Source organism: Podarcis gaigeae (genome assembly GCF_964106915.1).
Source record: "Podarcis gaigeae genome assembly, chromosome: 2".
Lineage (NCBI taxonomy): Eukaryota > Metazoa > Chordata > Lepidosauria > Squamata > Lacertidae > Podarcis > Podarcis gaigeae.
In genome coordinates this window covers 51,749,288-51,764,518 of record NC_139679.1, presented here as the reverse complement: position 1 = coordinate 51,764,518, position 15,231 = coordinate 51,749,288, and the positions used below count along the sequence as shown (strand labels likewise).

The 15,231-nt window shown below is 43.4% G+C and overlaps 2 protein-coding genes across 2 annotated transcripts in view; both read left to right on the top strand.

The window, feature by feature from the left end:
- AFAP1L1 (actin filament associated protein 1 like 1) overlaps positions 1–1,890 on the top strand; it is a 73,252-nt gene extending 71,362 nt beyond the window's left edge. The window contains exon 19 of the mRNA XM_083718995.1: positions 242–1,890. Coding sequence (XP_083575121.1) covers positions 242–265 — 24 coding nt within the window. The 3' untranslated portion in view covers positions 266–1,890. The remainder of the gene's footprint in view (positions 1–241) is intronic.
- Positions 1,891–5,473: 3,583 nt separating this feature from the next.
- GRPEL2 (GrpE like 2, mitochondrial) lies at positions 5,474–14,938 on the top strand. The gene is made up of 4 exons (XM_083726157.1): positions 5,474–5,661; positions 10,026–10,182; positions 11,604–11,685; positions 12,025–14,938. Exons 1-4 carry the CDS (start codon positions 5,573–5,575, stop codon positions 12,375–12,377), a joined length of 681 nt encoding a protein of 226 aa, XP_083582283.1. The 5' UTR covers positions 5,474–5,572; the 3' UTR covers positions 12,378–14,938.
- Positions 14,939–15,231: the final 293 nt, after the last annotated feature.

The window sequence follows — 15,231 nt, the reverse complement described above, 5'->3', positions numbered from 1 at the left end:
TGGTGGGGGGAATCCTAACCCTTTGCTCACTGCTGCAGTCCTGATCCAGATCTTCCCCTCTCCTGGTCTGCTCCAGCTATTTGTAAAAGTAAAATCCTGCAATTAATGGCAAACCACAAGACTCATTGGAACTGGGCCCCAAACCTCCAGAATCCCACTTTGGAACCAGGGCTCTTTCTAGCCTTCATGTCTCCTTTGCAACCCAGGACTCATCAGCTCCGCTATTTCTCCCTCTTTCTAGGAATGGGAAATGAAGAAATCATAAAAGGGTCACTGGGCCTCCATCTCCGGGAAGAACCCCTCTCGAGCATTGGGACACATTTGGGAAAGGCTAGAGCAGTGCAAGAGCCTCTCATCCCTCAAGGAAACTGCAGAAGGATGCTGGGGGACTTGGTTCTTCAGCAGGGAGAGCACCCACCCTCTCGCAAATGAAGGATTACCAAGCAAAACTGATGTGGGTGAAAGGGGAGGGAAGGGGGAGTTTGGGAAGAAGGGTGGGTAAGGGAAATCCTTTCAAGGATGTTGGGTTTTTTAAGTGTGTCCTCAGAATTCTCCTCTTTGAGTGGCCTGTGAGAAGCACCTCAAATAGATCTGGCATGCCAGCTGTCTAGATTTTGCTCTTGGTTAATGAAATTAGCGAAGAGCCATTAAAAAATTGGAACGTAGATACTTTGTTCTGGTGGGGAGAGATGATGATGATTATATGGTTCGGAGATCCTCACTATTCATGTCAGCCAAAGACCTTGGGCAAGTCGCTTCTTCACCTTTCTTGCTGCAGCTCCTCTCTTGCGATGGAAACCAGGTGAGCGTTCCTCACCACAAGGAAACGAGGCAGGACACACAGAAGTGCCTTGCAATTGATTCTGTCGAAAGATGCTCTTTGCAGCCCTTGACACTGTCAGCCTGCTTCCCTGTCCTGCTCTCTGCCAAACCAGATCAAGGCAACTACTGTTGACTTAGGCCCAGAGGCAAGGGCCCAACAGGGAGGAGACATTGTCCACATGGTGGTTGAATTTAAATCTCAGGGCTTTTCATATTGACCTGTGCCGGAGCACTCCTGTCAACTTCTGTAGTCTCTCTCAGGCTGCCATTTAAGCTTTTAAAATGTGTTGGATAAGATCAATAGCTTCAGGAGGGCAAGGAGTAATATCGCCTCCCCCCCCCCCCGCCGGCAGACTCTAATAGTGCCCAAGTGTTGTAACAGATCCATTTGCCCACTCCCCCCCCCCCTTTGCTGCACATCAGAGCTAGACTCGCACTTGCAAGTGAGAAAGGGGAGTGAATAAATGGACTGATGTGGCTAGAGAAATGGCTTCTGCAGGGGGAAAAAATTCCTGTTGCAGGGCTATTTTATTTTTTTAAGGGTGCTGTCTCTGGTCAGCAGAACAGTGGCTGAAGACTTTTCCCTTTCTGTGAGTCAGCCACTAGAAGACAGTATGTGCATGCACTAAATAACAGACATTATGCTGTCATTTCTAAAAATCTTTCTCTCCGATCACGGGTGGGATGGGTGGGAGAGTGTTTTGGGTGGGTCTTGTTTCTGCAGTGTGGGGAGCCCAGCTGCCTTCATGTGTTTAAGGTCTCTGGCCAGTTTCAGGCCTGCTTCATTCATGGAATACAAAATCTAAAACTTGAGACCTTCCGAAGAGGCCCCAAGGTGAACCCTACAGCAAATGCAGTGATCCTCTTTGCTGTGTCATTCCAACAGACCAGAAGCTGTAGTGACCTACTTTCTTTTATAGGGGGAGGTGGATAGGATGCTTATCTCTTTGTGGGTGCATATTGTGGCATACATTTTTACTATTTAAGATTTGTCTGCACTTTAAGATCTGGATCCCCTCCCTCTGCTGTCCCCCCCCCCACCCCAATAAAATATGATCTTTGTACAGAGCTGTATGTGTTCGTTTTTTCTTCTAAATTTCAAGGCAGTTTTGGGTTGTAAACATAGAAGTTGCAGCAACATGCCTGTTACTTATGGTTCACGTAGAAATGTGTATGCATGCATTATCTATCTCCTAGGTTTTGGTAGGAGAGTGGCTGTAATACTTCACAACAACTTTGGCTCCAGCTTGATGCTTCCAAAATGTTGTTTTTTTAAAAAATATTTATTAAAGTTTTCAGAAAATTATCTAAAATAGAAAAAACAGAAAAGAAGAGAAAAAAGGTAAAAAAAGAAATACATACAATACATACAAACCACATACAATAACAAGTATAGTTTCCATCCCTTATATTCATAAACCTTACTTTCCCGACCTCCTCATACCTCCCCTTCCTGTACTCCAATCTCTAATTAATTCAATTCAGCAAATCCTTCCCCTAATCTCAATTTAGTTATTAATCTTTCTTTTCTTGATACCTAATCATTACAGCTGAAAACCCCTTAATTTCTAAATCAACATCGTTCTATCATTCAATGATTTTACAATTTTTCTTAAGATAGTCCTTAAATTTCTTCCATTCTTCTTCCGCCATCTCTTTTCCCTGGTCTCGGATTCTGCAGGTCATTTCTGCCAGTTGATGCTTCCAAAATGGCACAAGCTTAAGACAGAATCATGACCTTTTCTGGTTTACAGGGGGATGATACTATCTGTAACTAGAATAGACAAAGTAGAAACTATACCATCTGTATGGGAAGCCTACCCCTTAATCATTAGCATATTGATTTCAACAGAGCAAGGAACCAGGTATAATGCCAGACCCTCCAAGGGTCCCTATTTTCCAGGGGTGTCCCTGATTTAGAGAAGGCATCCCTGTTTCTGATTTGATCCCAGAATGTCCCACTTTTCCTTAGGATGTCCCTATTTTCATTGGAGAAATGCTGGAGGGCATGGAGTTATTTGACTCCCAAGCTGTCTAAAGGCAATTCTATAGTTAGGACCACCCAAAATGTTACAAAATAGTGAGCAAGCTTTCCAGTTCTCCCAAAGTCCTCATTACTTTGGATACCTAAAGAGGCAGAAGCAGGGCAGGGCGAGGGGATCGGCTTGATGTTGTAAACACTTTAAGATGGTGTGTAGGAGGAGATTGCAGATTGAAACTGGATTAGGTCATGTGGGGAGTAAATGAGAGGGGTGAGGAAAGAGTAGGAAAGTGACTAAATCAGGACAGAAGTCCTAAAGATTGCAATGTAAGCTGTGTACACAATGCATTTTTTTTCCAGGCTCCCATCTTCTCCCATTGCTGGTGTTGGAAGCAGAGTATACCTGCCATTTGCTACATTAGGCACCTGTATCTTGTACAGTGCTACCATGAGTTACGAACTTAATTCGTTCTGGAGGTCCGCTCTTAACCTGAAACCGTTCTTTCACTCATGGGGCCTCCCGCTGCTGCCATGCCACCGGCGCACAATTTCCACTCTTGTCCTGGGGCAAAGTTCTCAACCCAAGATACTACTTCCGGGTTAGCAGAGTTTGTAACCTGAAGTGTTTGTAACCCGAAGCGTTTGTAACCTGAGGTCCCACTGTAGTTTCTTGAAAAGTAATGTTTTTTGGTGTGCTTTCCCTCACGCCAGCTTCTCTCTGATTTTGAAACATGAGCCATGGGAGACAGCCATCGCACAGGCACCGATGACAGCTTCGCTGAAAAGGATTTGGGGGGGGGGGGGATTGCATGCACAGGAAAACAAATTGGGCAATGCCCATCACGTGAAGACATATCGCGACATAACAATGCAACTTAAAAAGGCAGCAAGTGGAAACTACCTTGCTGTGTTTTAGGTTGTTAATGTGTACATAGCCCTAGTTGCCTTTTCTTCTTGTTCATATAACTCCAAAAATATCTTCTGACTGTGCTTAACTGGAGTTTCACAGGTATACTGCGTGTGATTCTTGTTAGTAATAGATTTAAGCTGCTAAATGTTGACTTGTTAAATGTTACCTAAATCTTAGTAGTAACATTTTAGTGAGTTCAAATGTTATGTAATATATTTGATTTCAACAGCATGGTTTCATGCATGTATATATAGAAGTCTCCCTGCATTCAATAAGGCTTTATCCCAGTTCCAAAATCTCAAGAAAGGACCATGTCCACCTGTAATTACAGTGGCTAGCAAGAGTTCTCATATAATGTCCTCTCAGTTACATTTTGATCCATATAGTCAAGGTAACATTATGGGGTCATAGAGATTTGAAAACGGAGAGACAGTCTTCATATGGAAGAAGTGGGTTCTAGTGTGATCTACACATTAGATCACTTAACAAGACCAGATGGAGGATTTTTGCTGTTTATAATTTTGTAGTCTAAATATTGGTAGTGTTAAATGGCAGCATTGCATTGTCAACTACAGCAGTTTTAGGGTCTATTTTGGATCATTAGCTCTGAGTGACTCTGCATTTCCTATAGTGCTGGAGGAAATAAATGGATTTTTTTATGTTATAAAGTGAATGTCCAGGATCTTAAAGATGAATGGACTAATCAAGTGTGTTCTTGTCAGCTCAATCAATGAAAAGTTGCTTTAGTGTTTATATATAGTCTTTCTTTAGATTTTAAATTTAGACTGAGTAAACAATTCTCCCCCACCCCGCCCCTGGTATATTGGACTCCACAGAGCCTTTATAGGAAGGAACTGGCTAATTCAGATAAATGTGGCTGATGTAACGCAGAAAACACTTCTGTGAGGCATATGATGTGGGCATTTGTGAATGATGCTTTCTTTCTGGTCAGTAATTATTGGTCATATTAACCTTGCCTTGGATAAATCCTTGATACTTATATGGTGTGGGGGACTGAGGACAAATTCTGCAAGCCCTCATGATGTTTGAGAGACTTATGCTTCAAGACTGGAAGGACAAAGACCCACCGTCTACTACTCAGTGGTCTGTGAAGACCTTGCAGCCCTTTCTACATCACTCTTGTTTTAATTCCTATTTGAACAGCCTAGATTAATCTACACATCTGAGTGAAGAGTAACAGAATATTCATATTAATGTCAGCTGCCAGTGCTTCTTTTATAAAAAAAAAGTTTAAGAAGGTCTAAGCAGCATATAAATTTGGTTAAGTAAATTATTTCCTTTTGCTACTTTGCAAATAAAAGTTTTTTAAAATATAAAATATAAAGAATTGCAGCCTGGAGAATTGGAAGATGCTCAACTAGATTTGAAACAATGTTGACAGAGTATGAGTTGCTTTCAGCCGATACTGAGGGGATGCAGGTTCCCCCTGTTCGTTTTCTGGTAGCTCACAGGCACAGAAATAAATAATTCTCCAGGCTGGGAGATGCCAAACGGCTTGTTACAGCAGGGAAGGCGCTTTGCGCGTGGAGATGCAACAGCCAAGCACTCTTCTCATACAGGCGTGACCCCGGCAACTCCTCTCGCTCACTGGTTCCGTGGGCAAGATTCCTACATGGCAGAGGGTTGGGCTAGATGACCCTCTGCATCCCTCCCAACTGTATGATTCTTTGATTCTGAAAGGCGGAGCCCTTTTTCGCGGCAAGGAGGGCGGGCGGGCGGGAGTGGGAGGCCGCGGTGCCTGACGGGAGTTGTAGTCGCCGCCGCCGCCCTTGTCTCCTCCCACCGTCGGCGCCTGGCGGTCCAGCGTCGGCCACGCTTCGTCCGTCGGCGGGGCAGCTATGGCAGCAGCAGGCAGGTCGGCGCGGGCGGCGGGGCGCTGCTTCAGCCCCCTGCTCCAGTTTAGCCACCATCACTTGCGCTACGACAGGTACGGGGGGCGGGTGGGGGGGCTGGCTGAAATAGGCTCCTCTCCTCCATCCGTCGCCCTCTTTCCCCCGTGGGGGGCGGGCAATGGCGAGGCCCTGCGCAGGCCGCCGAGGATTTGATCCTCTCATTTTTCTGGCTCTTGCACCTCGCCTTTGGGGGGGGGGGATATATTAAGGCACCCACCACTCTAAGATCTATAGCGGGAGACCTACCTGTGTGTAGCCGCCGCTGCCATGTAGTTTTCCCGGGGCGACGCTCTTTTTTGGCGGGGCTGGGGAGGTTCTGCTGCATTTTGCTTTAGATCGGTGGTTCCCAATCTTTTTTTGGCCATGCCCCTCCTAAGCATCTCTAAAATCCTGATGCCACTCCCCTTGAGACATATAATTCTTATTGTTCAAAAAGTGAACTCCTATTTACGTGGAGGAAGCCTAAAAGGCCATTAACTGTTAACAACTCATTCTCGAATTTCCCCACTTAAAAATCAAAGTGCCCCTCTGTGGGCGTGTGCCCCACGTTGGGAACCACGGCTTTAGATCCTCTCCTCTTTTTGCTTCCCCCTTCATGCAGCTCTTGGGAATTTGCGATGTCTCTCCCAGATTCCCACCCTGGAGGTGTTTTTTTTCTCGCCTGGAGGTGTGTTAACACTCAGAAGGTCCCACAGCACCCAGGCGCTCGAAATGGGCTCTCGTGGTTCTTTTTATGTAATATTTTTTAGATCAGTGCGTCTCTGAGGATTGCACCCAATTTTGTGCCTTTTTCTCTGTGTCTCTTTTTTCTCCTCCAGTGAAGGGAGAATGAAGGCATCCTGGTGGAGTTTCCTTTCTGTGCAGCCGATAAGAGAGATACTGAGATACTCTCAGTTACTGAGATGATAAGAAAGCCCTGTGGGGTCGGGCCAAAGGTCGATTTAGTTCAGAGTCCTGTTTCAAACAGGAGATGCCAGGGGTTCCCAAACTGTGGCCTGCAAACCACTTCATTTAGGTGGTCTGCAGCTTGTCTGTGAAAATACAGTAAGAAGTCGTATAGCACCTAGCACATTACAATTGCTATAACAGGCGGAGGAATTGTAAAGTGGGCCTCCAAGCCCCTCAGCAATTTTCAAGTGATCTATGGGGGTAAAGGTTTGGGAACCACTAGACTAGATATTTCCAGGATGCCACAAGAAAAAAATCATCAGACTTTTTCCTTTTGACCCTAAGTAACTGGCTGGTTTGCCTTGCAGACCTCTTTTAAAGGTCCTGGAGTTTGGCTTCTCTGGCAATTATATTGGCAGACTGGTACCTGCATTTTGAATATTTTATTAATGCTTTGATTTTTATTGTTTGTTTTAATATTGTATAGAAGTTTGGAATGTCTATGTTTGGTGCCTTGGAATCCCTTGGATGAAGACATGGGTTAGACATTTTCAAACAAGGTCATAGTTTGCAGTGGGGATAAGTGGGTGTGGAGTGGGCGGAAGAAGCTGGACTTCACTGACTCAAGACTAAGAAGCAATCCGAATAGCATGAGGATTTCATATCTATAGTTGATGCTTGGTTTGTTAGCTATTCATAGCTCAAAACATGTACACACACACCATCTAAGGAAGTGATCTCATAGTAAATTCCATAGCTAAACTTTGTAGTTTGTGCAGAACTTTATAGAGCAGTAACTCCAGGGATGAATAACCAGCATGTGAGAGATCTGTGTCCTGTTCAAATACTGTCATCAGCTGTGTCATCAGTGCATCTGATTTTGTTAGTAACTTGATTCTCAGTACAATTTTATAGTTTCCTGTGCGGTGTTTTTATCTCCCTGTTGCACCATTCTTTCTATGGGAGTGTTCAGTGAGGCAGGTTACAACAAAGAGAATTTATCAAGCATCACTAAATGCAAATGAACAATATTTTTAAAACCCTCTAACCCACTAATAATGTTGATCTGGTCTTTTTGAAACAGTAGCAACAGACGTTCATCCTAACTAACAGCACAATGTTGAGAAAGCATGTTGGAATAAAATGGTCTTCTTCGCTGTTTGCCGAAAAGCAGGCAGTGCTCTTCCCTTGGGGGGCCATTCTAAATATTGATGATGTTTCTGGGCAGGCCTCATTCATCTGTTGTACAGCCAGTAGTGAGGGACCCCCCAAAAAGGCTTATAAAGTGGAGTAGAGTTCTTGAAGAGATCTTTGTAGGGGGAAGCAGGAACAGCCAGCTTGGTGATTATGTCTAACAGTGCTGCCACTGCCACTTACAGTGGAGCCAAAGCAGCTCACTTCCTGCTGCACCGACAAAGCCCTGACCTTGCTGCTAACCTGCCCGACTCCAGGAGCAAATTGCTTACCATTGGAGCTAGTAAAGGGTCCGTGTAATGTCATCTGATGTCACCTTACTTCTGGACTGACTTAATGGGCAGCCCAATGCAGAGGATGGTACAGAACTAGTCTAGCTTGGAAGTGATTATGGCTGCAAGACGAAGGAAGGTTTTGATTCGAATGGTCTGTCCACTGAGTTTTGGCCTTCTTAACGACAGATTTGTTAACAGAACCCAGACTGTCTAGTTGAAGAGAATAGTTCATCATTCCTAAATCTGTTGTCATTCAGGCAAGTGCTTTCAGAAGCTGTTTCCTTCCTTATGCAATGTTTGTGTACACCCACAGCTAAGAGGACAAAATGTCACTCAGGGAACATATGCCCCTCAAATGCTGCAATTCTGCTGTCTAGGTAGGTCCTTTTGATCCCCTAATGTGTGTGTTTCACTTTTCAAAGGCAAAGACATTACCCATCTCTTTACCAAAAAAAATTAATAGAACTTTGCCTTTGGGTTTGGAGATTATTTATTTCAAGTAGCAGAGTCACACACTCGCTGTGCAACCCAGCATTTCAACAAGAAGCGAAACTTCCTTTCCCCCCTGTCCAAATCCAGCTCCATCTATCACTTCTATGTGGGTGGTTGGAACACAGCCCCCACTCCCTTTGGGTGTGAAGTAGATCATCCAAGCAAACAGGCAATAGGACCATTAGATACCTACCTTTCAGGTGTGCTAATACAGATCCCTCTCTGCTCCCTGGAATCCCTGCAAACAGTTTAACAATAGCAGCTTATGCTTTCGCTATAGCATTCATTATAAACCCCTAAACCTGGTATTCCCTCAAAACCTATGCCAAATTTTGTGTTGTTTTGTGCCACAAACCCTACATTTTATGCTGCTGCCCACAACTGTGTACCAGTGTATAAAATCAGAATTTGTAGTTAACACTCCAAAACACAGCACAGTTGGATTGTCTCCAAACGTAGACATCCGTCCTCTTTTCACATGTACTTCAGATAGTAGAGTCAAGCGTTAGGAAGCACTTTCTTCTGATTCAGTTTTGTTACTAAACCGAGTGCTTCAGGACAGAACAAATGTTAATGTAAAAGTGTTCCTCTCCATTAGAAACTGAGCAGCAAGATTCATTCAGAGCTTGGCAACATTTTAAAAATGCTGGCAAAGCACTGAGCCTCGTTTACCTAAAGAGGAAAGGGTAGAGTTTTGTTTATAATAGAAGCGTTGGACCTGCGGCCATTCAGATACTACTCTACTCCAACTCCCATAATCCTTGCTGGCTGGGGCTGATGAGAGCCCAGCTGGATCCCTCTTATGATTTTACAGTTTGCATATTAGCAACAGCACAGCTCTGAGTTTTCCCTTACGGGCAAAAAATAGCTTGCATAGCTGCAAAACTGCCCCAGATGCTTTTCAGGTGAGTGCATTCAGATCAGCTGAACAATAGTGTACACAGTTGGCTATGATATGTGGCATGTTGCCAACACCCTGGATGAGGTGATTTCAAAGAGTCTTTGTCCTGCAAAACATTCTTGCTATAACTAGCATTGATGCAAAAAAACCTGACCTGGGTTCCCATGCTGTTGAACACAAAGTGTAGCAAATGGCTGGTTCACCAAGCTCCCTCTGTAATCGTAATCATACACATGCTGTAAATGCTAAAGGGGTGGGCACAATATAAATTTTCTTCTTACTTGCCAACCAGCATTTAATGTCACAGAGAAGCGGCTTTAAAAAGGGGGGCAGGGAGCAAGTTGTTCCTCTAATCAACGACACCCGGATCAAGTTTTCCAACCTACATGCAAAAGGCTGTTGCTTTTCAGTCTTTCTCCTTCACAGGATTAGGAGAGAGATTAATCTTTATCTGCTGGAAGAAGGTGTGAATAAAAATTCCCATCCAATAGCCTTGTGTTCCCTTGACCTGGACCACTGCTGCCTCCACCCAAGTCCTGATGGTGGGAAAACACAAGGCTGGAGCTAGCTGATACTTCACTATTTTAAACAGACACCTTTGAAAGTGTTTCTGCTTTTCTCCTCATTGTTTGTCACTGTCTTGTTTCAGAGGCTTGTCCTTTGCCTTCAGCACTGCTGCACAGCAGAGGAGTACAGGAGATGACTGTGGTCCAGAAGATCCTCCTGATGAGCCTAGACATCTCCTGAACGAGAACAGTTTAGAGCTCAAAGCCACCAAATTGGAAGAACAAGTCCGTGTCTTAACAGTATGTATCGTCCTTAACTTGGCTGTTTTGCCCTAACACATTTTTTTTTAGGTTTCAGCTTTTGTGTGTCTTAAATACCCAGTCCCAAAGTCTACAGCATGCAGTAGTCAAAAGATCAGATTAGTAGAATTAGATAACATCCCCTGCTGCCACTCTTTCCCCGCAACCCCTGCAGCATAACTCCTGCCACTGTTGCCAGCCTCCTCCAGGCAGGCTAGCTGGTGGTGAAAGCAGACCAGAACAAGTGTCTGTTTGTTTGGGTCCCTTCCGGCTGGTAGAGAAAAGGGAGGGTGACGACAAAGGTCTACCAGCAAGATGTCAGTTCCAGGGCGCCCTGCCAGGGTGTGCAGGCCCCAGCATTTGCCTGACCGTGCTGAGAGCTGACGCTAGGCCTGGTGTACAGCATTGCAGCCGTCATCGTTATGTGCACTGAATTTACTCTTAAGCATTTTATAAATATAACCAGGCTATTTATTGTGTGTCCGTTACTTTTCCAAACATAGAGCTAGGACAATAGTCGAAAGATTCCAGAACAGCAGATACCCAGCTGGTGACATCTCTAGTGGCCATCACTGCTGCCTGCCTGGGCTCTTTAAAGAGGGGCCGGGCAGAAGGAACAACTCCGAACTCTTGTTTTCCACACAGGGGGGAAGCACCATTCTGTGTAGCAGAATGCTCACTGTGATGGGATGCGTTTGTGCACTCACAGTCCATCAGTATTCAGTAAGCAAGGGGGACGTCTACATGCATACCCTCTGGATAGCATGAGCAACAGTGTCTAGAGACTGTCATTAGAGTTTGACCTGTGCTCAGTATAAGGAGGGGCAATGGCAGCAGACCATTTTTGCTTAGCAAGCCTATCCAGACAAGCAGAGTGGATAAGCAGAGTGTGTGTTTAATCTGGTTCTCAACTGATTTTAGTTATTAATTTTTTGAATGTTTTAAGTAGTTGCTTTTATCTGTGTTTTTACTGATAATATTAGGGGTTTCGTCTTTTTGTACACTGCTTTGAGGTTTTATTACCGTCAAGCTGTATATACATTTTGCGAAATAAATGTAATAAATAAGGCATTGTTTATGTTAGGAGATGCTGCTGTCACATTTCCCCAATGTCTTTCTGCTACATAAGTATGCATGCATGTACATCGGCTGTAGCTGTTCCTTGCCCTTGTTTGTTAGTAGAAGAGGGTAATGAAGTGGGGTGGGGAGCTCTTTAGGTCTTTTTCAATATGGCCCATTCATTTCAGTAGGAAGTCACACAGGCAATGCATTTTATCTAAGAGCAGCAACTGAAGGCTGTGTCTGTCAAGCAAAGCTGCGCTCAACCCTCTTGGTCCAGGCTTGCAGCATTATAGATGGCTCATTGACCTGTTGCTTTGGGTGATGTTCTTATCTGACTCTGCTTCTTACTGTGTGTGCAGGAACGGTACCAAAGAGCCCTGACAGATTCTGAAAATGTTAGGCGGAGGACACAGAAGTTTGTCGAGGATGCTAAGATATTTGGTGAGTAAAAAAGGTGCTGGTATTGTGCAGAGCTTGTACCTACCACCCCATGTGCTCTGCTTTATTTATTTATTTAAGGTATTTATATACCACCCTTCAAAATGTTTATCTCAGGGTGATTTATGTTGCAAATAAAATCAATGAGCAAATAACACAAACGTTAATTAAATCAGCAGTACATCTATCAGGGTTTTGTTTTTGTTTTTAAAGGTTTGACTGTCAGTATTTGCTGGACCTTGATTCTTCTTTTATACAGATAGTGTTATAAGAACTGAGACTAATGCATTGTGTGTGCCCTTTGAACAGTCATCCTCACCTTTCTGATCTATGTCTCTACAGGCATCCAGAGTTTCTGTAGAGACCTGGTAGAAGTGGCAGATATCTTGGAGAAGACCACCGAGAGTACCACAAGTGGAGAACACGATGACCCAACTCTGACTCTCAAGAAGATATGCGAAGGCTTGTCTCTTATAGAGTCCAAACTGCAAAGCATATTTGTGAAGCATGGCCTGCAGAAAATGAACCCCATTGGAGGCAAATATGACCCCTACGATCATGAAATAGTCTGTCACGTGCCAGCAGAGGAAATGCAGCCAGGCACTGTGGCATTAGTGACTCTGGATGGTTATAAACTTCACGGCCGCACTATTAGACATGCGCATGTAGGTGTGGCAGTAGAATCACACGAATGAGGTGGACATGTTTTATAAATACTTGAGACTTTAATGGACTGATTTCTCTGTCCACATGACTGTTGCTGCTATAGCATGGATTTTTATTTATTAAGCCAAATTTGTTACCTGCTGGCCTCTCAGGATGGGCTGCAATGGCCTGATCTTCACTTCCAAGATGTACAGCTAATTTAATATTACTTGTTCTGTGTCATAAATGGTGTTTGTTTCCCTCCGCCCCCCCAGCTGTTTCTCAGTCAGAGGTAGTGCTGTGACTTTTATGGTTTTCCATTAAATTCTGTTGTGGGTTTTGAGGGGAAGGAGGACTCCTAATAATTCCTAATGATAAGGGAAGGGCCATAATTCCAAGAAGGGAAGGGAAGTAGCTCAGTTGTAGACCACATGTTGTATGCAGAAGGTACCATTTTGGTCCCTGGCATCTCAAGGCAATATTCAAAATATCTGAGACCAGTCAGGGTAGACAAAGGGGTAGTCCTCCAGGATGCTGTGGAATACAGCTCCCATCAGCCCCAGACAGCAAGTGTAATGATCAGGGATGATGGGAGCTGTAGTCCAGAAAGTCGACTACCCATGGTGTAGATAATGCTGACCAGTGGTCTGACTTGGTATAAGTGATTAAATTAGAACTTTCTGTGTTCTTACAAATGCACTCGGCTTTCCTTGAATTTTGGTTCAGCTGCTGAAACCTCTGCTTTTCTATATGTAAAGTGGGAATATTATACTTGCCTACCTCCCAGAAATGCTACAATTATTTATCAGCTGTAAAGCATTTTGAAAACAAGTGATGAGCAGTGTGAAGGGGCTTTGATACCCAGCGGAAGTGTGTCTGGAGGTGTTAATTTGTAAATTCTTTGCAGTTGGAGATCTTCCTCAGGCTACTTGGCTATTTCAACCTTGTGAAATCTCCACTGTGGTATAGGGATATGGATGAGTCCTTTCTCATTGCCATTTAAAATACTGGGCAAAATGGGCAAGTAGCTCAACAGTTTAAGGGAACAAAATAGACTTTTTGTGAAGATTCAGGTTTATTGGCCATAAATTATCCCTCAAATTATGTACCAGTTTTCAAGCACAATTTGCTATGTTAGCAATGCTGGAAGAGATGGAATGGTCTTGTACTCCAAAAGGGAAGTGTAGTCTTTCGAGTTTGAGCTCACAAGTAATTGCTATGCAAATGGCACTGAAAAATCTGGATTCAGAGACTACTAGATTAGAAATCAAAATACATGATTTGTTTTTCATTTAGTTTTTGTTTTGTTTTTTTAAAGGAAAGTGTCTAAGCAAAGTGTACTTCAGCTAATTTCAGTAAAAATAGCAGGGAAATTATCAGATCAGAGTTTCAGCCGAAGTTATGAGGTGACTTCCAGCTAGAGAATAAATTGGTATCATTCTGTAAACAATTGGATGCTTGGTTCTGATCAGTTTTTGTGTGACAGGTAAGCTAAACATGCAAGCGTGAAAAATCCTAACTCTGTTTGAGAGATGATTGAGGTAACCCAACATGTTGGCTTCATTCTGAATCCTAGGTGAAAGTTCAAAGAAATGAATCTTTGTGAGGGTGGTCTTATTTTAGACTCGCGCCCACTTCCTTTTTCACGGGAGTTTTGTCCTGTCTTGCTATCTTGTCTAAGTTTGGTTAGAATTCATTAGCTCAAAGTTCCAGACTCTGCTGGCACCCATGTTATTTGTATTAGCTTTATCTGTACTGTCCAGAGAGAGATCTCTTGACTCTGAAATTATAAAAATGAAAGATTCAAGGCGGTATTTATTTCCAGGATTTTCTCCCTACCATATACATTCTTGTGTTAGTCAGAAAGAAGTGGTGTTTCATATGAGCATATTCAGCGGTGGACTTTGGGCTCTCAGATTTCAGCAGCAACGCTAAAATTCAGTGCCCCCTCCCACTACTTGCGGTTGATTCTACAGCATTGTTGTGGCGCCCCCTGCAGGGCGGCACCCAGTGCGGCCAAACCAGGCACGCTACCCTAAAACCACCTCTGGCATATTCTCAAGCAGATGTACATGAACTGAATTAATCCACAAAGGGTTATCTGCATCACCAATTTTTTTTTTTTGGGGGGGGGCAACTTTGGGCTATAAGTGAATGATCCTTAGAGCAATATAAGAGATTGTTAAAGCACATTTCTAATTTAAAATAGATTTGTATTTTTCCCCCCAAGGCAAAAGAACAAAAATATTTTTCCAGCAGAGTCATGCATGTTTGCTCAGAAGTTCCATAGGAAATAAGATTTAAATTGCATCTTGAACTGCAGTCCTGTGAACGATTACCCTGAGCAAGACCCGCTGAGTACAGTGGGCTTGTTTCCAAGAAAACACAGATTACAGTGTTTGTCTTCCAGTTGTTAAATTGCTCAAAAAAGCGGTGAGCTACTTATGTGTACAATACAAATCCATACAGTTGAATGCTGCATTTATTAAACCAAATGTTTTTGCTTTTGCTGGGTAAGGAAGACAACTCAAGTTGTTCAGAACATAACAATGTATTGAAGTCACTCTGCACCATATTCTTACAAATAAAAGTTACCTTTACAAGACTGAAACATGTGGTATTGACTTTGAATACTTCCTAAAGAGGATGTGCCCAGTCAGAAATTTAGAAATGTTTGATTTCTTGACATTTTGAAATCAGCCGGACTCTTGGAAAAAATGTAATTTAATAGTGTTTGTTTTGATTTAGCACACATGCTAGTGGGGTTATATTCTGCAGGCACCATGGCAACAGCCACTATCCAATGTTTAATTTCTTTAGTATTAAATAAAAGAGCACACTAGCCTAAAATGCACTCTGGTTAAATGCTTTGGATTATTATTAGCTCTTTGCAGGGATTCCCAC

Bases quoted from the DNA above. Each gene is read 5' to 3' on its own strand.
- GRPEL2 (XM_083726157.1), top strand. From the start codon at position 5,573: ATGGCAGCAGCAGGCAGGTCGGCGCGGGCGGCGGGGCGCTGCTTCAGC. The intron at 5,662-10,025 runs GTACGGGGGGCG...GTCTTGTTTCAG, and splicing joins CATCACTTGCGCTACGACAG to AGGCTTGTCCTTTGCCTTCA. The intron at 10,183-11,603 runs GTATGTATCGTC...CTGTGTGTGCAG, and splicing joins AACAAGTCCGTGTCTTAACA to GAACGGTACCAAAGAGCCCT.